The sequence below is a fragment of the Balaenoptera ricei genome, chromosome 4, assembly GCF_028023285.1.
Source record: "Balaenoptera ricei isolate mBalRic1 chromosome 4, mBalRic1.hap2, whole genome shotgun sequence".
Taxonomy (NCBI): Eukaryota; Metazoa; Chordata; class Mammalia; order Artiodactyla; family Balaenopteridae; genus Balaenoptera; species Balaenoptera ricei.
In genome coordinates, this window is record NC_082642.1 from 79,626,507 (window position 1) to 79,647,391 (window position 20,885).

Consider the following 20,885-nt stretch of genomic DNA (forward strand, 5'->3'; position numbering starts at 1 on the left):
CAGCTTCTCTGCCGACTCTTCCCATTATGCTCCAGGAGACAGGCGGTGGGAATGTAACTGCAGCTGTGTCTGCACTCGGCCAGTGCATGAATCAGGGGCCCTCCTTCCTGACCTCTCTCCTCAACCCCAGACTCTCCTCAACCCCGAGGCCGCGGCTCAGGTTATATCACCGGCTTTTGTTTATCTGCGGTTTCATCACTGCCTTTCAAAGAGTTTTCCATTCAAACTATTTGTCAAAGTTCAAAGGTTTCTGAAATGGAGACTAACTAAAGCATCAAAGCACTGACAACTGCTGAGTATAAATTATCGCTCTCCTTAGGCTCACCCCCTTCACTTGGGAGAATCCTCAGCCTTTGTTTTCTCTTGAGGACAATGGTAGCCCAAAGAGGACCAGGTTGGCTTATGTATTACTAGTATTTTTTCCTAATTCATTTGTTAGTTGAACAAAAAAGGAGTGAAAGAGGTAAAGATGAGTGTACATGGGAATAGTCCTGAAGGCAGGCTTTCCAGGTCCTGTAGGATTTTATGGATGGTGTAAGAATTGCCCAGGACGGACAGAAGGAACAAGGGACATGGAGTGGAGATGGGGGTGGAAGAGGGTGGTATAGGGGCAGCTGTCAAGAGCGGCTTTACCTTGATGGAGGCCCCGGCGAATCTGGCCAGCTGTTTAATGTGCGCCCCTTTCTTCCCGATGATGGCACCCACAGCCTGGGTTGGGATGAAGAGATTCACAATCTCCTGCTCTGGATACTGGAAGGACAGGACAAGACAAGACAGACGACATCATTCCTACTGGGGCTGCTCCTTCAGGCACTCAACAGTAACGGAGCAATGGCCAGATGCCGCATGGGATTCTTCTGGGGCCTGGGGTGCTGCAGTGGGGAAGCTGGAGGGATGAACTTGAACAGGGTCCACACTAACTACACAACCACTAGAGTGCAAACTCCTCCTGAGCAGCTCTGAATTTGCTAGACACAGCAAGCTGTCTGTCCACGGGCCCTCTGTCAAGTTCAAATGTGATGTGTATTTCTCCTGTGTCTTCATCCAAGGAATCAGTAGCTATTAAGCACACCTGGCCTGAGGCACTTTGTTAGCAGGAACAGAGAGCTGCCCTCCCACCTAGCGGGCAGGAGCGGCATTTTCACTGGAGGGGAACTGGGTTCAAAACGAGACTGTAATTAAACCTGCCCTGAACAGGCTGCGAGGGGACAGCCCAGAGAGACACAGGCAAGCCCGCCAGGAGCCCTTGCTGTTCTTGTCTGTAGGGGTCTGTGGGAATGACACGGCCCACTTGCTAGACTTTGTTAAGGAACTTTGGAGACTCTGTTCTTTAGCCCAACACCACCTCCTAATTTGACCTGCTGATTGCTCCTCTGCACCAGTTTCCAGCCACCTGTGGGATCTGTGAGCACCAGCAGGATGCTGAAGGGCCTCTTAGTGCACTTGAGTGCCGGGTGGTCTGGTGTGCTGATGCCCTGCAATGTGTCACTCCCAGGACAGCCTGGAACCAGGGGACCCGGCACACACACCATGAGCATGCACTGGTCAGTCTGCTAAGGACTGAGTGGCACCGGCCACAGGAGAGGGACAAGTGGCAGATGGGGCTGAACTGTGGGCACTTACTGAGTGATGATGCGGGAACGGGCCGAACTGGTGAGGGGGGTACAAGCTGGAGAAGTATCCGGAGTGGGTCTGCAGCAGGAGAGAAATGGGCAGTCAGCAGGGCCCACAGGGCCGCTCACCAAACTCAGGGAGGCAAGATTCCCACACACAACAAAGGCTCCCGGCACCACCACCGGGCCGCGCTGTCCTAAAGGCACACCTGTGCCTCTGCAGCTCAGATCTCTGCTCCCTTCCCTCACGGAGCACTGGCTGGGCTGGATATTCATCATTTCCAAGCTGAGTCATGGTCCAGGCTTCCCAGGAACCCACCAGAGGAGGGAACATGCACACGCACTTTTTAACCTGCCCTCAGGCAGAGAGGAAGCGCCAGTGGTTTCTATTTTCTGAGGAATTATGAACCACAGGTTAAAGGAACAGAGAGAGCCAGGACAAATCCAAGAGTTATTCTAAACAAGCAAAGTGTTCCTGGGAAGTCAGATCAGTGAGTGCCCATAGAATCTCAGAAGGAATGGAGAGACTGAGAATAGAGAAATTGAAAACGAAACTGAGGAGAGAAAATGAATGAATAAATACATATTGTGGAGGGGGAGGGGGAAGCAGGGGACAGGAAGGCAGATGTGGTAGAAGAAAACAGAGCTATTAGGAAAGTAGCGTTAATTTTTAAAGTAGCTGCTTTTTATTGAATACCTACTGTGTCCTAAGCATTGTGGTAGATACTTTATCCATAAACTCTTTTTTAAAAAAAAAATTTTATTTTTGGCTGTGCCACGCAGCGTGTGGGATCCTTAGTTCCCCAACCAGGGATCGAACCCATGCCCCCTATAGTGAAAGCGTGGAGTCCTAACCACTGGACCACCAGGGAATTCCCCATAAACTCTCTTAATCCTCACAACAGTCCTGCAAGACAGGAATACATCTGCATTTATATATTTTACGGGCAGGACATTAAGCAGAGTCAGCAATGTCTAGTTCACTGTGCTTTACACATAAGGCCAAGTAAATGCTGACATGCCTATTACAGGAAGGGAGGTGGACAGCTCTGGGCACCATGGAACCAATCCCTGAGGGGCCGTCTAGCAGTGGTCAGACACTGACCAGCTGGAGGCTTGGAGTTAGGGGACCTAGCTTTCATTTGAGGGTCCTTGAGCAAATCTCCTGGTATCCTCTGTCTACTGAATAACCAGTTGGATTCTGAGTTCCAGAGCACAACTTTGCCTTCGGACTCATTAGGGACAAAAATGAAACGATTCCTCTTTTTGAGTTTGGATAGTGGACTTCAGGGGAAAAGAGATGTGAACACGGTGGGGAACTTCCTCCAAGGGTGCTCTGAGTGTCCACAGCACCTGCAGGGGACAGAGCTTTGCCAAAGGAAGGGAACAATCCTGTAATGCAAGCCTCTGCTCTCACGACTTGGAAAGAGGCTGCAGTGACACCTCAGGGCCACAAGAGGGGGCTATGAGATCAGTGTTCTTCTGCCCGACGTCCACTTTTGAAAGGAAGCTGAGTGAAGACGTTTGGCTCACTTGGGCCTGCTTCCTTCTTGAAGAGCATCAGCTCCAGACCCTTCTCAGTGCAGGCCCCTTTCCTGGGCCACGGCGGGTCGGGGAGAATTCCTGCAGCTTTTCTGCTCAGACAAAGCTCTACCTTGGGGAGAGGATGCTTCTGCCCTCCTCTCACCTGGAGAGCTTTTCCTTCAGCTCTCAGCAGAAATAATTCTTTTGAATTGTGATTTGGCCTCAAAATAGACAAAGCACAAGTGTAGCTCCATTCTGGGTTCAAATACTCCCAATATAAACACTGTATCAAATTCAGATCTACCACTTGGGTGAGGGGAGGGGATGAACTATAAAAGGATAAAAAGAAATAATTCCCCAGTCCTCTTTTTATTCATGAGTTACAGCTGGAAAACCGCTGTGGAGAAAGAACCCCAAACTCGGCAATCAGGAACGTGTTTCTAGCTGAGGCTCTGTCATTAGCCTTTGTGTATATAAGTTGGTTTTTGGAGTCAGAAGACCCAGAAGACTTGAGTCTGAATCACTAGTTCTATACAACTTGGAATAATTTATTCAGCTTTTCTGAACCTCATCCACAAATGGATTAAAATAATATCCAGAGCTTACAATACTGTTGTGGGAGTTCATTCAATTGTTTACTCATTCATCCAAAAGATATTTGAGCAAAGCACTGTTCTAGGTGCTGGGGACACAGCTATTGAGACAGAAAAGGTCACTGCCACCACAGAACTTAGGTTCTACTGGAGAGGCAGACAAGCATGTGAAAGAAACGAACAGGAGGATATGAGGAAGGGTAGCTGCCGAGATGAGGAGTGGTATGGCAACTTCAGCTGGAGGGGTCTGGGAAGCCTCTTGGAGGAGGTGACCTCTGAGTTGGGACCCACAGAGGAGACGGAGCCCCATGCAAGGCACTAGGGAAGAGACATTCTAAGCAGGGTTCTGAGAGGTGCAGAGCTAGGAAAGGGGTTGGTCTGTTTGGAAAACAGAAAAGAGGCCAGTATGGTGAAAGCAACTGAGAGAACAGCCTGATGGGATGGGGAGGCAGGTAGTGTGAGATCACGCAGGGAGGGCCCTGTGGGCCTCGATTTGGATGTGGATTTGACCCAAAGTACAATGGATGCCCCTGAAGGACGTTACGTGGCATTCAATGAGGTCACAGGAATGGAGAATCCATCATCAGGCAATGTATGGCTTGAACTACTGAGTGTTAAATGAGTACTTATTTATCACTTATCAGAGCACACTTTCCATTCTCCCTACCCCCATGCTTACATGGAGTCCACAACCTCAACTGGAAGAGGAGCTTAGTCATAATGATCAAAAAGTAACGTGCTGATGACTTAAATAAATGTTCTCTTTAACGGGAAAGCAGGGTGTACCCATCTGACAAACGGGCCCCGGAGTGGGGTGGGCGGTATGGAACCACAACCCTAAAATGGCAATTGGGCTTTTACTGTCCCAGTTTGAGGGTCCCCAGCTATTTTATGAGGGAGAAGCTACTTTACTTTTGAGTGTTTCAAAAGAATTATGATTTGGGGTACGGGGGGGGGAGAAGAGGTTATGGTGAAGGTGCCCCTGCCAGGTGTGCTCCCCCAAAAAGAGAGGCAGCAAGGGTGCAGGGGGTCACTATTATCCACTGGTTCATTTCAGATTCTGTTTGAGGGCAACTAGTGTCTGCTTTTCCTCTGTGCTTGACTACCTGGGGGTAGTAGAGGCGTATATATCAAACATACTCATGAACATTTAGAATGGAATTAAATTTTAAGTTGGGCCTGCTTTTCCTGGAAGAACTGCAGGGTCCTCAGTTCCTAGCTGTTGTGTATGACCATTTGATATATCATTTAGGTGATATTCTGAATCATGAAGAAATCAGGGAGCAGGAAGAGAGAGGGGTGTTGAAGGGGTAGTAAAGAGGGCAAAGGTCAGGCATACAAATTATGTTCAAAAATATAAATAGCTTTAGTGTGATGACAGAGTGATGTTATAAAGATGGCAGGTGCTCTCCCTGGGAACCAGGGATATGTACATGGGAGGAAGGGAGTGGACTTGGTCAGAGTCATGGGCAGAGCTATTCAAGATTCAGAAGGTGCACCAATCTATCCCAGCTTGTCCAGTGCCTCCTTCCAGCCCCTGCCTATCACCCTTGTGAGCTCTCAGAGGACCACCTCAGAAGCTGAGGGGGACCAGAAACTGGTAAGCTAGCAAGAGGTGGAGCCAAGATTTGAGCAGAGATCTCTGTGTCTGACTCTGCGTCCCAAGATCTTAACCCAACACTGCCCTCCCCTGGAACATTCCAAATTTATTAGTTCAGATGGGGCCCATGGTGCAGTTATGATAAGGCTCCCCTAAGGATTCTAATATGCCCTCTGCTGAGTTTAAGTACATGAATGGACAATTAAAACTCATTGGACATATACAGAGAATCAGCAGCATGAAAGAGGGGAGCAAAGCTGAGCAAGGCAAGAAAATGACCTCAGTGAATTAATTCAGGAAAGAGGGAGAGCTTTTTTAAAAAGTCTGCTTTGATTTCTCAGTTGAGATTCAAGAGGGCAGTGCTTTAATATGTGAGTAGACTGCTATGAGGGAAGCCAATCAGAGAACTAGATCGATCTTAGAAATTAAAAACATGACTTGTGGAGTAAAAACTCAATAGAAGTCATACAAATAGCAGCATGGACACTCTTGAAAAGCCAATCAGTGCACAAGAAGATTAACTCACGCAAAACAAAAGGAAGGACTCAGACATGATGAGTAGAGTGGGAAGATCTACTCTCTCTCCATAAAGTGGAAACTCCAGGAGGAAATGGAGTGGAGGGAAGAGAAGCAATGTTAAAATTAATTACAGACGCAGAAGGTTTTCCTGAACCAATGAAAAACTTGAATGTTCAGATTAAAGGGCTCAGAGTCAGATTTCTGATTTCCAAGGGTGTCAGTAAAATACTACAAAAGGCAAAAAACTTACAGACAAAAGAAAAAACAAAAGTTACCTACTAAAGAAAGAGAATCAGACTGGTAGCAACAATGTTTTCAGAGTTCTAAGGGAACTAAGACCCTAGAATTTTTAGATACCTAGTTGAACTTTCATTCACATGTGAAGTGGTGGGTGGGGGGGAGGCATTTTCAGGTATAGAAAAGCTTAGAAATTATACTACTTACATAATTATTCCTGTAAAAAAAGTTGTTTGAGGAACTACTCCAGAAAAACAAAGAAATGAAAACAACTCAAAAAATAAGAGGATATGGAATACAAGAAACCATCTGTAGTGAGCAAAGAAACCAGTAAGAAAAGTTTAGTTAATTCTAAATAACTGTGAAATATGAGATTGTGTATTGACTACGAAAGAAAATTTAATAATTTGTACTAAAATTCCAGGTTATTTATAGAGTAATATAATAAAAATACATTAAACAAAAAACTGTTAGAAATAAAGAATTTGAAAAATCATAATCATAGTGGGAGAACAGTAAACTGCTATCAAAATGTAGTAAGTCATAGAGATAAAAATAGTTATATAGAGGATACAAGCCACCAATTAAAAGCTTGATTTTACAGCCATAAACACAACTTTGAGTCCATCAGAGAAGGTACATCTTTCCAAGTGCCCATGATTTCCAAAATTTGATCATGCATGAGCAAGACCACAAAAATCAGAGATGTTCCAATAACAGTCTTTGAGTACAAAATGTACAGGAAACAATTATACGATAACAAAAAAGAAACCCTTAACTACTTAAAAATTAAAAGAAAAATCCCTAGTAAATTTGATTAAGAAAAAGAAGAGAATGGAAATATATGATATTAGGAATTAAAAGAGAGAGATATTCACAAGTTCGCTGCTTTAAAAGGCAAGTTTGCTTTGCACAGCTTTGTGTCACTAAGTATGAAAAGAGAGATGAATACTTTCATAGGAAAATATAAATCAACAAAACCAAGTCAAAAACTTATAAGAAATTGAAAAGGTTATAAATGATCGATCTTTCTCCAAACAAAAGGTACTAGGCCCAGAATTTTTATGGATGGATTGTATCAAATCTTCAAGGAACAGAAAATTCCTACATATTAATTTTCCCAAGTATAGTATAAGTTGACCATCTTTCCAATTCAACCTTTGAGGAAAAAAAAGATTGTTGAAACTGTCAAAGACGCTATAAAACTATAGTGTAGACAAAAAGATGAATGGAACAGAATAGAGCCCAGGAATATGACTCAGTGCGAATTAAGTGAACAACAAAGCTGCCATTTCAAATTGAGTGATGAAATGGTGCATTTCTCAATAAGTGACTTTCGGAAAACTGGCTATCTATTTGGAAAAAAAATAACGTTAGATCCCTATCTCAAAGTACAAGTTAAGATAAATTCCCTGTGAATTATAAACTATGATCCCCCAAAAGCAACAACTAAAAATTACTGTAAGAAAACTTGGGAGAATATTTTATAGTCTTAGATGGCAGAAGGCTTTTTCTTAGCACAACAACAAAGGCCAGAAGTCCATAAAGGAGAACATCACTGATTGAATTATCTTAATTCTTAAAATTTCTGCATAAATTCTGCTGAAGGGAAATGTGAAAATTTAAAATACATTCCCCTTTGATGCAATAATTGCAGTCTTAGAATTTACTTCTAGATATACTCACACACTTATGTATAAGGATATTCATTTTGACACTATTTGTAGCAGAGAAAGCCTAGAGATAACCCAAATGTAGAAAAATAGTATGCTCAGTAGAAAAATTATAGTAAATTTCATACAATGGAATACTATGTAGTCATCAAAGAGAATTAGTTCTAAATATGGAAAGATGCCCATAGTAAGTAAAAAATGGAAACAAACAAATAAAAACACAGTAATTCATTGTGTATGGCATGATTCCATTTATGTTTTGGAATAATATGATTATAGGATTATATATGCTCATAAAACATATTTTAAAACATAATAGTGCTATACTTCTGGGGAGTGGTTGCTGGGTGAAATGTGGGTAAGAGAAGGCAGGCTGAAGGGAAACGTTTACTATTTACTTCACACAGCATAGTTCGATTGTTCAAAAAATATCTATTTTAAATTACTATGGCACAATTTGCAGAGATGTGGATGGACCTAGAGATTGTCATACAGAGTGAAGTAAGTAAGAAAGAAAATCAAATTATCGCTTATATGTGGAATATAGAAAAATGGTACAGGTGAACTTAATTGCAAAGCAGAAATAGAGTCACAGATGTAGAGAACAAACTTATGGTTACCAAGGGGGGAAGGGGAAGTGGGAGGAATAGGGAGATTGGGACTGACATATAAACACTACTATGCATAAAATAGATAACTAATGAGAACCTAGTGTATAGCACAAGGAACTCTACTCAATGCTCTGTGTTGACCTAAATGGGAAGGACATCTAAAAAAGAGTGGATATATGTATATGTATAACTGATTCACTTTGCTCCATGGCAGAAACTCACATAACATTGTAAAGCAACTATACTCTAAAGAAAAAAGAAAAAAAAAGGTAAAAAAAATAAATTAAATAAGCCAAAAAAAAGAATTTACTATGGCACAAGACACCACAAATAAAGCAAAGAGAAATGACAAGCTGGTGGAAGATATTTACAACATGACAAATGGTTAACAGCTTTAACATGTAATCAGCTGTTACAAATCATTAAGAAAAAGATGGCGGTAAATGACAATAGCAGCTAAGATTTACATAGCAATTACTGTGTGCAGGTTTTTACTTATTTAACAACCCCATGATATGTGTACTATTATTACCCCCATCTTATAGACAGGGACATGGAGACACAAAGAGGTTAAAAGTCACTTGCCCAAGTTTGTTAAAAATAACAAGTGATATAGTGCAGAGATTCAAACACAGGCAGCCTGACTCCAGAATCTATACTGCCTCTTAATAGACTGATGGGCAAGGGATACAAAAAGACAATTCATTAGAGAGGGAAAAAAATGGCCAATAAGCCCCAAAGTGTTAAATCTCATAATAGCACCCTTTAAAGTATCAGATTGCAAGGAATAATTACATCGGTAGTGAGTATAGGAGAAAAAAAACACCTGTCATATACCAGATAGGAAGGAAAAGTAGTACATTCTTTATGTATCAAAATTTATCATGTATCAATATTTATGTTTTTTATAGTTATATATAAAATTTATACATTCTTTGGCTCCGCAATTCTATTTCCAGGAATTTATTGAGAAAACAGCTGGATAAAAGAACCAAGATATATATACAAGGATTTCCATTGTAGAGTGAACATTTGGAACACACACACACACACACACACACACACACACATATCACCTATATAATACATTATACATGTATATATAAATTGCATATATACCCACACACATATACATAGAAACATTGATTATTTCTAGATTAAGAAAAAACTTGCACTTGTATTATTTGCTTCTTAAATACTTTGCACATATTACTTTTATATATAAATGGCAAAACCTATTTTCAAGTTTAGAAAATATTCTGCTATCATATGAAAAGTTCTCTTTTTGTTTAGTTCAGGGGTCTGCAAAATTTTCTGTAAAGAGCCAAATAAATATTTTAGGCTTTGCATACCTCAGGGTCTCTACTGCATCTACTCAACTCTGCCATCACAGCAGGAAAGCAAACAGACAGTACGTAAATAAACATTCACAGATGTATTTATTTACAAAAATAAGTAGTGGGCTGCCTCAGGCTGTCGTTTGCTGACCTTTCTTTTAGATTATCAATTTTAGAAGTGGTCTATTGTATTATACCTTTTTTCTCCCACCATTTACATTACTTAGGTTGAGAGGCTTTTGAAGTTATCTTCTGTGGAGCAGTATTTCTCCCAAGAAATGAGATGTATCTAAATGCCAGTTCATTGTACTGGGCTCGGTCATTCTCAAATCTCAGCAAAGATACGGGGTCATGCACCTCTCATAGCTGTTCTCCCTCCTTAGAGCAGCTACATGACTATAACAGCTGCCATTTCCCTCCTGCCATATTCCCAGCTCCCTCTAACACACACACACACAAACACACACACACACACACACGGCTCAATATTGGGCCTTATCCTTTAGTTTAAGGGAAAATGTATATAACTCTAAAGAAATGGTATGGAGATTTTAAAATGACTCAGAAGAGCTGTATATAAACAAGATGACAGAACGTGTATGTTTTTGTGACTAAGGACGTGGGTGCAAGTTCATGTCTGTATTTTGTTGACAAAACAGCACAGTGAGTTCATCCTACCTCTCTACAGAGACCCAAAGAGTTACTAGGAATTCGGACATTGCAATGCCTACTACACCAGAGACCACCTCTCAAAAGAAAGAAGTGGTTAAGCTAATGTTCTCCAACCTGATTCTTCCCATTTAAACAGTATAAACATTGGGAGAAAATTAGTTTGCTTAAAAAATAAGTAGTATGTCTGGAGAAGAATTAGGAATGAAAAAAAAAAAAAGCTGTCAAGTATCCTGAGTCCTAATTTGGTAATTTGTTGATCCTGAATGATGCTTGAGAATGGGAACCAGCAGAAAACACATAAAGTTCACATTTCTTCTGCCACTATTAATTATGATTCAAACAATAAATACTTACTGAGAATCTACTAAATGCCAGGCATTGTGCTAAGCGTTTAGAAATCTAAACACTGTGTGTTATTTTCTTTTAAAAACTGCCTATTAATAGAATATAATGAATTTGAGTCATAGACACAGGTGGGAATTTTATACATGAGTCATCCAGGTACCCTAATATTTTAGTAGGTGAACAACACTCATGAAGGTTCTTATTTGAGCTAACAAATCCTTTTTTACAATGAATAGGCTTCTAGCTAATGAATTTACTAATAGTCTCTTTCTTTCCCAGATATGACATATACTATATGTTTAAGAGCAGCACATACTTAGAAGATGGTTTAGTAACATTAATCTGTCCATTAGGAAGAAGTCCTAAGAACTGTTCAATTCATTCTACAATCCCTTATGAGCACAGCCTCCAAATGAAGGCTTTGGCTCTGATTCAACATGGCAGAGAAATGCTGCTGCCTGGGGGAGCACGAGCAGACCCCTGAAAGCTGAGCTACTTACAGCGAAAGGGTGGTAGGGGGGAGCGGGGGGAGCTCCTCGGGGCCCTGCTGGCGGAGGCAGCATGGACAGTCCTGTTGAAAAGATGCCAAGTGCGCTGAGGTTCAACCCCGGGATCAGATTGGCTTGTTGCTGGGAATAAAAATGGAGAAAAAGTTGAGGGGAGGAGACCTGAGAGGTCCAGCTTGCCTGGGTCAACCTCCATCTCTTGTCTGGATGGCACCGGTGTCTCCTCATCAGCTCCGCCCAGGCCCCGTGGACCTCTTCCTCACCCTGCTGCAGGGTCGAGCTCTCCAAACCTCAACCTGACTGTGGCATTCCTTCAAAGCTTCTCTGCTGCCTTGAGAGTGTCTACACATCTTAACACAGCAAGCAAGGCTCTTCCTGGGGACCCAGGCCACCTCACCAGCATCTCTCCTGCTAACCCTTTACCTCCACTCTGCCCAGTCCTGCTCCTCTCTCTCCTCTGGATCCCCGCACACACTGTCTACCTTGCAAGAAATGTGCTTCTCTCCCTCCTCACCTGGCTACATCCTACTCGTCATGTGGGTTTCACCTGAGCTTAGGTGTCCCCTCTTCGAGGAAGTCTTCTTTCACCCCAAAGGCCTCAGCTCAACTGCCCTTTCTGTGCTCTCCTAACATGCCCGCGTTTCCTTACAACAGCACGCGTCACATGGTATCTGAGTGGCCTGCGTAGCTGCCCCTCCCCTTTTTAGACCACGATTTCCTTATAGACAGAGACTGTCCTATTTAGTGCTGTGAGCTCAGTGCCTGGTACATAGTAAATGCTCAATAAATATTTGCTGAATGAATATGTTTAAAACATATTAGGTTAATAGTTTTTCCTAACTCTATCCAGGAAAAGATCAGACCCTTCACTAAGATACCACTTATGTAAACTCCATTATCCATATTCAGAATGGTTCACAACCTTGGCTTCTTCACCATTTAGTTGCCAGCTTCATGATCATCTCACTTGCTTATTTCACATTTAAACATGGGGATGCTCACACAGGCTGCCCCTTCAGAGGCAGAGGGATGATGCAGCGCCCACCCTGGACTGTATCCAGCCTGTCCCACCACTGCCCCCCGAACGCTAAGCAAACCTCTAACATTTTCTCTTTTCTTATCTGTGGCTCTAGGGTCACCCAGTAAGTTGCCTTCTTTTAGAATGTCTGGAATAGGAGAGCTAGGATCCTTAACCTTGATCCCATTCACGTATAAGATCTAGTAGTTTTGTTATTCACCTATCAATGCATGACTTTAGCACAGACATGAATGAACCTAAGTGATATATATGCTCAGGGGAAGATGTCTGGAGCACCCAGACCCTTTGTAGCATTTCCAGGTGTTCACGGAAAGAGCTGTTTATCATAAGATATCAAGATCCCAAAAGAAGAAAATGAGATCAGTGGATGATACTTTCAAAGACAAATACACACAAATGGGGGAGAAGTTTCCACTGAAGTCTTCTCCTCGTTGTGCCTCGTAATTATGATATGATGTGGGCTACTAAGGTGGGATTTGGGGTGAGGTGGGAGAGAGAATACTGACCTGAGTAAGAAGGTCTCGTGGAAAGTGCTGCAGGTGAGGAAACTGGGGCTGCGTTTAACCTATTAACCTACCTAGTACTTCGTCAACATTTATTCTTCTGTGAAATGTTATATACAAAGTCTGGGATTTTCTTCAAAGTCATCCAAGGTGGGTGGGGATATGGATAAAGGTTCAGATGAAACAAAACAGGCCATGAGTTGATAACTGTTGAAGCTGGATTATGGGCATATGAGAGCTTATCATAGTATCCTTTCCTGTTTTGTATATGTTAAAAAAATCATTATCATAAAAAATGAAAAAATTTACTCCTCTGAGCTGAGTTTGTGCTTTGATTGATGGACAAATATTTTTAAGATTTCTGAATGAACTTTAGAATGGTGTCTCCCCATTAAAAAGTTGGAACTAGTAGTAATAACAGGAAGAACAAATCCAAATCAGTCTGCTAGAAGTATTAGAGCTGAGGTGGATGACAACATTTACTGGGCAATACATCAGGGACTGCCTTGGTGGCGCAGTGGTTAAGAATCCGCCTGCCAATGCAGGGGACACGGGTTCGATCCCTGGTCCGGGAAGATCCCACATGCCACGGAGCAACTAAGCCCGTGCGCCACAATTAATGAGCCTGAGCTCTAGAGCCTGTGAGCCACAACTACTGAGCCCGCGTGCCGCAACTACGGAAGCCCGCGCGCCCTAAGGCCTGCATGCCTCAACTACTGAGGCCTGCGTGCCTAGAGCCCGTGCTCTGCAACAAGAGAAGCCACCACAATGAGAAGCCCGCGCACCACAACGAAGAGTAGCCCCCGCTCCCCACAACTAGAGAAAGCCCGCGCGCAGCAATGAAGACCCAATGCAGCCAAAAATAAATAAAATTTAAAAATAAATAAATTAATTAAAAAAAAATAAAAGAATAGATCAGTGAGAGATGAAAATCAGAAGTTATTTTTAAAGTACGTATTTTTAAAATTGGAAAGGAGGGAAAAAAATCCCACTTTTCTAACATACCAGCTATTTTGATTTTTATATATAGCCTTCCAGGCATTTTGACCCATATTATTTTACATAATTATAACCCTAGTTATATATACTTTTATATATTCTTTTCTTAATTAACAATACATCATAAGCAATTCCTCATTTTAAAATCTTCCAAGTTGTGATTTTATTGACTTCACACTATTTTGTCCAGTGCACTTATCATAATTTACTAGTTCGTTTCCTGATTATTCTAATGTCCTTGTCCCAAGAAGACATGAATAACTCTGCATACCTATTCTAAAGTGCTTCTTCACTTTCTGAATGGCAATTATTCTTAGAGAGGCTTGGGTCCTGCCTGAAAATACATGTGAAAACCAGTGGAGAAGAAAGCAGTAGGCACTTACATTAACAGCCAGCATATCATTTTCAAAGGCCTCACGCAGCTTCTTCATAATCTCTATTTCAGCATTGGCACAGGCCTCAACTGTGCCCTTCACAGTGATGGTTCTTTCAGGGTTGTATATGCTCAAATCCTGCAAGCTGGCCACCAGGAAAAAGAGAAAAATTTCCTTTTTTCAAAAGGAAAAATAAAATCCCAGAAGGATCACAAACAAGTCTTGGTGGAGGAGACAGGGAGAAGACACCACACGCTGTGGCACAGAATATCTGCCATCTTATCTCAAATCTTTGTAGTGATTTAGATCAAATCCATAGTAGAAAATGTTTGACTGGTAACTATTTATGTATTTGTTTTGATGGTGTTGAACATAATCATATCACTTATGATTACATTCCCACTTTAAGGAAAAGCAGATGAATGAGTTGGATATATCAAAATGCTCAAATTCTCCATTATTGGGCACAATTAATCTGAACAAGTGGCTTACGATGAGATTGTTATCTTGGTCCCTGTCTCGTGCTCAATTTTCTTCAAATTTCTGCCTTCTTTTCCAATCAGTCTTCCAACCAAGCCATTGTGGGCCAAGATCTTCAGAGGAATCTCTTCAGCTCTAAAAGACATAAGCAACATTTTAACATTTAAGGTGAACACAACGGTTGCCTCCCAAGAGCCTCCCTTTTTTCTTACAAATAGAAGCCATTTTTGTTCAGGTACCAAGTGGCCATGGGCTTTACGAGATGCTGGGTCCTTCACTAACTCTGGTGTGTGAATTCTGATTAACACAAGCCAAACCATGGAAATTATACTCCCTTGTTGTGACTGGTTGGAAATGGGTCCATGAGAGAGATCTGGCCAACTAGGTATGAGAATAAGTCTGTTGGGTGATTTCAGGAAGGTTTTCCTTGCTCTTAAAAAAGGCACAATGGATAATGACATCAGTCAGATGGTAGACTAGGAAGCTACAGGCCCTCCTACTCCCACAGAGACACCAAGTTGACAACAAAAGATAGGCTAGACTATCTATCTGAGAACTCTAGAGATCAGGTGAGAAGCTATAGCATCCAGGCTTTTATAAAACCAAAAAGGGATTCAAGTAAAAGGGGTAGGAAATTTTGTGGCATTTGGCATGCTTTTCATGCTCCTTCCCCTACACAGTATAGCAAGGGGAAACTAGGAGGAAATCCTCCATACCAGGGATCCTCCCCTGGGACAGAAACAAAAGACTGGACCATGATTCCCACGTTCTGGCTTGCCTGGGGGCTGCCCGAGTGATTGGTTTCTGTCTCGCCTGACTTAGAGTTGACAAGCCTGGTGCCAGAGTCTGGAAGCTGCTCAAAACAGAGGTGAACTGTTAGAGCCGCAGTTCCATAGTCAGAAGCCAGAGGGTGAAAGAGATCAGAAATGGTTTGAGAGGTCCTAGAACCTCCAGCCAGACTGATTAGTGATGATCTTCTCCTGAACAAAGCCAGTATGCAAAGACTGTGAGAGGTGTTTTTTTTCAAATGTCCAAATCGCAGCAAAAAGTTATAAGGCATATAAAGAAATGGAAACATGGCCTAATCAAAGGATCAAAATAAAACTCCAGAAACTGACCCTAAAGAAATGCAGATCTATGACAAAGACTTTAAAATAATGATCATAAAGATACTCAATAACCTAAAAGAGAACACAGACAACTAAATGAAATCAGGAAGATGATGCATGAACGAAGTGAGAATATCAACAAAGAAAAAGAAACTATTAAAAAACAACCTAACAGAAATAACAGAACTGAAAAATACAATAACTGAACTGAAATATGCATTAAAAAGGTTCAACAGCACACATGATCAGGCAGAAGACAGAATCAGCAAACTTGAAGATCAGTCATGTGAAATCATCAAATGAGAGGAGAAAAAAGAAAAGAGAATTTTTAAAAAGTGGAGAAAGGGACTTCCCTGGTGGCACAGTGGTTAAGAATCTGCCTGCCAATGCAGGGGACACAGGTTCGATCCCTGGTCCGGGAAGATCCCACATGGTGCGGAGCAACTAAGCCTGTGCACCACAACTACTGAGCCTGCGCTCTAGAGCCTGTGTGCCACAACTACTGAAGCCCATGTGCCTAGAGCCCATGCTCCACAACAAGAGAAGCCTGTGCACCACAACGAAGAATAGCCCCCACTCACCACAACTAGAGAAAGCCTGCACGCTGCAAGGAAGACCCAACGCAGCCAAAAAAAAAAAAAAAAAAATTGAAAGGCTAAGGGACTTATGGAACATTATCAAGTGGATCAAAATACATGTCATTGGAATCCCAGAAGGAGAAGAGAGAGATGGTGCAGAGAGCTTATTCAAAGAAAAAAGGCAGTAAACTTTCTAAATCTGAGAAAAGAAATGACATACAGATTCAAGAAGCTCCAAGAACATCCAACTGGGATCAACCGAAAGAGAATGCCATTGAGATACATTATAACCCAAGTGTCTAAAGTCAAAGAGAAAATCTTGAAAGCAGCAAGAGAAAAGTGATTAGTAACATATGAGGAAGTCTCCATAAGATTATGGATGGATTTCTCAGCAGAAATTTTGCAGTCCAGAAGTGACTGTGATGACATATTCAAAGCACTGAAAGAAAAAACTATCAACCAAGAATACTGTATCTAGCAAACTGTCTTTGAAAATGATGGGGAAATTAAGACTTTTCCAGATAAACAAAAGCTGAAGGAGTTCATTACTATCAGATCAGCTCTACAAGAAATGCTAAAGGGAGTCCTTTAAGTTGAAATGAAAAGATGGTTCAACATATGAAAATTAATCAATATAATACACCACATTAACTGAATAAAGGACAAAACTCACATGATCATCTCAACTGATACAGAAAAAGCATTTGATAAAATTTAACAACTTTTCATGATTAATAACACCCAACGATTTAGGAACAGAAGGAAACTACCTCAACATAGTAAAGGCCACTTGTGAAAAGCCCACAGTGAACATCATATTTAATGGTGAAAAACTGAAAGGTTTTCCTCTAAGATCAGGAACAGAACAAAGATGTCCTCAGTATTTCTATTTAACATACTATTAGAAGTCCTATCCAGAGCAATTAGCTAAGGAAAAAAAATAAAAGACATCTAAGTTGGAGAGGAAGAGGTAAAATTATCTCTGTTCACAGATGATATGATCTTATATGTAGAAAACAAAGATTCCACAAAAATACTGTTAGAACTAATAAACTAATTCAGCAACACTGTAGGATATAAAATCAACACACAAAGAACAGTTGTGTTTCTATACACTAACAATGAACAATATGAAAAGGAAATTAAGAAAATAATTCCATTTATAATAGCATCATAAAGAATAAAGTATTGAGGAATAAGCCTAATTAAAGAAGTAAAAGACTTACACACTGAAAACTATAAAACAATGCTGAAAGAAAGTAAAGACAGAAATCAATGGAAAGACATCCCAGATGCATGGACTGGAAGACCTAAAGTTGTTTAGATGTCCACACCACCCAAAACAATCTACAGATTTGATGTAATCCCTATCAAAATCCCAATGTCAACTTTTGCAGAAACAGAAAAATTCATTGTAAAATTCATATGGAGGGGCTTCCCTGGTGGTGCAGTGGTTAAGAATCGCCTGCCAATGTAGGGGACACAGGTTCGAGCCCTGGTCCGGGAAGATCCCACATGTGGTGGAGCGACTAAGCCCATGTACCACAACTACTGAGCCTGCGCTCTGGAGCCCATGTGCCACAACTACTGAAGCCCGCATGCCTAGAGCCTGTGCTCTGCAACAAGAGAAGCCACTGCAATGAGAAGCCCACGCACCGCGATGAAGAGTAGCCCCCGCTCACTGCAACTAGAGAAAGCCCACGTGCAGCAATGAAGACCCAATGCAGCCAAAAATAAATAAACAAAATAAATAAATTTATTTAAAAAAAAAATTCATGTGGAATCTCAAGGGACCCTGAATAATCAAAACAAGTTTGAAAAAGAACTCACATTTCCTGATTTCAAAACATATTGCATAGCTATGGTAATCAAAACAGTGTGGTACTGGTGTCAAGATAGAAAAATAAACCAACAGGAAAGAATAGAGATCCCAGAAATAAATCCTTGCATATATGGTCAAATAATCTTCGACAAAGGTGCCAAGGCTACATCATGGGAAAAGGACAGTGTCTTCGAAAATGGTCTTAGGAAAACTTGCAAAAGAATGCAGCTGGACCCTTATTTCATATACAAAAATTAACTCAAAAGAGATTAAAGACCTAAATGTAAAACCTGAAAGTACAATTTTCCTAGAAGAAAACAAAGGAGCAAAGCTTCACAACAGTGAACTTGGCTACTGTTTCTTGGATATGACACCAAAGCACAGTTGACAAAAGCAAAATTAACAAATGGGACTACACCAAACCTAAAAACTTTTGTGCATCAAAGGACACACTCAACAAAATGAAAAGACAACCTATGAAATGGAAGTAAGTATCTGCAAACCATATATCTGATAAGGATGTGGAGAAATTTGAACTCTTGTGAAAGGCTGGTGGGATTGTAAAATGGTGCAACTGCTATGGAACTGCTATTTCCTCAAGAAATTGGAAATAGATCTACTGTATGATCCAGCAATCTCACTTCTTGGTATATATCCAAAAGAATTGAAAGCAGGGTCTCAAAGAGATATTTGCACACCCATATTCAAAACAGCACTATTCATATAGCTAAGAGGTAGAAGCAACCCAAGTCTCCATCAATGGATAAATGAATAAACAAAATGTGGTATACACACATGATGGAATATTATTCAGCCTTTAAAAAGAAGGAAATCCTACAACATGGATACATTTTGAGGTCATCATGTTAAGTGAAATAAGCCAGTCACAAAAAGACAAATACTATATGATTTCACTTATCTGAGTTCTCTAAAACAGTCAAATTCGCAGAACCAGAAAGTAGAATGGTAGCTACCAGAGGCTGGAGGGAGAGGGAAAAGGGGAGTTGTTGTTTAACAGGCACAGAGTTTCAGTTTTGTAAGATGAAAAAGTTCTGGAGATCTGTTTCACAATAATGTGAATACACTTAACACTACTGAACTGTACCCTTGAAAATGGTTAAGATGATAAATTTTATGATAGGTGTTTTTTGTTTTTTTTACAATAAAAAAAGTTCAAAAAAGGGGGGGAGGGGAACAAGGAGAGGATGCCTTCTCTTTCAACTTTTAAATAGTTTTTTGTGGGGATCCAATGTCTGAAATCACTTCAGTCATCTTGTCATCATCAGGGGAGTATCAGACACCCTGAAGAAGGTAAAGCAGAAAGAAAAGTCATGGGCCTTTTAGTCTATGATTCAACTAACCTTTCAGTCACTCTCACATAATAAGGACTTCTAATTATGTGACATCATAATTGTTTCTTATTGCTTAAGCCACTTGTTATGTTTTCTGTTACTTGAGACCAAAAGCATCGAACAGATGCATTACTACTGCCTCAAAATACATGGATGTTTGAAGAAGCTCCAGTAGAATGTGACTTACAGAGGGCAGGGTTTTTTTGTCAGCTTTGTCCACTGGCACATAGAACAGTGCCTGACAGATAGTATGTACTCAATAAATATTTGGTAAATGAATAGAAAGAAAGTTTAGAATCCCTCTTCTCCTCCATCCTCCACCTCCTGTTCATCTTCCTCAGGGCTCAGCTTAAATGTCACTTACACAGGGAGGCCTTCTCTGAAATCCTCTAATCTCTTCTTGCCCCCCTAAAACCTTGATTAGGGCCTCCAGTTACCTGCAGTTGTTTTCCACTGTAGCACCTCTCATAGCTGTGCTTAATTACTTACTGGTGTAATTATTTGTTTAGCAGATGTCTCTCCCACTGGATAAAAAAAGGAACTGGATCTTGTTCAGGGCTGTAGCCTCAACCCCGCACAGTGCTCAGCAAGGTGCCGCACTCAAAAAAAAAGTTATTTCAAAGACAGTCAAATTCTATCTTGGCTCCACACGAATACTTTAAGAATCCAATTTATACATCAGTCTTTTCGGTTCTGTACAATATTGTAAGATGCTTACACCTAGGTCAAAGGACCAAGGAGGGTAACATTTATAAAATTCTCAATAACTTAGATGAGGGAGGGGCTTCTTCAAATTAAGCCACAGCATTTGGGGGGTTTCAAAAGCCCCAAATAGTAAATAATTAGTTAAGTGAAAGGTTAGCGTCCCTTATGAAATCTAAGAATAGATTTGCAATGTTTTTCTTTTAGGAACTACTTTCATCTTCTTGGTTTTGGAACACTATTATTGATATTGTTTGCTAAATTAGTTTTATATTCAATTCATCCCTCACTGCTTCTTTATAAAACTGCCACACATGCCTGTAAGCGGATTTTGCCAAACATAGAGCCTTTTTTATTATATTGCCTATTCCGTTACCATTAATTTGTTTATAATACAAATTAATAAATTTGTATTACTAAATTATACAAGGTACTAAGAACTGTATTTGTCATTCAAACTGGTACAACACTCAGGAATCCTAAGAAATATTTTATAAAAGAAATGGACAGGGGGAGAGAGAAAAACAAAGATGAATGAAGTAGCCACTCAGATACCAGTTTCTACTATTTAAGGAAACATAAGCCAATTTTAAGAGTGCAAGTGGCTTAGGAGCATGGTGACAAAACCCTTTTCCAGCATAGTAAATGATGGTTTTGACGACAACGTACTTTTTATACCTGCCCAGTCCAATATGAT

The 20,885-nt window shown here is 40.8% G+C and overlaps 1 protein-coding gene across 5 annotated transcripts in view; it reads right to left on the bottom strand.

Annotated features, from left to right (window-relative positions):
* The window catches only part of IGF2BP2 (insulin like growth factor 2 mRNA binding protein 2), a 164,696-nt gene that overhangs the window by 12,853 nt on the left and 130,958 nt on the right, over positions 1-20,885 (bottom strand). For 4 of the 5 annotated variants that reach the window (XM_059920717.1, XM_059920718.1, XM_059920721.1 and 1 more), the window contains 5 exons: positions 14,638-14,760; positions 14,155-14,290; positions 11,225-11,353; positions 1,624-1,692; positions 634-750 (listed from right to left, as the gene is read on the bottom strand). In XM_059920717.1, coding sequence (XP_059776700.1) covers positions 634-750; positions 1,624-1,692; positions 11,225-11,353; positions 14,155-14,290; positions 14,638-14,760 — 574 coding nt within the window. The remainder of the gene's footprint in view (positions 1-633; positions 751-1,623; positions 1,693-11,224; positions 11,354-14,154; positions 14,291-14,637; positions 14,761-20,885) is intronic. The other variant, XM_059920720.1, reaches the window with a different exon arrangement.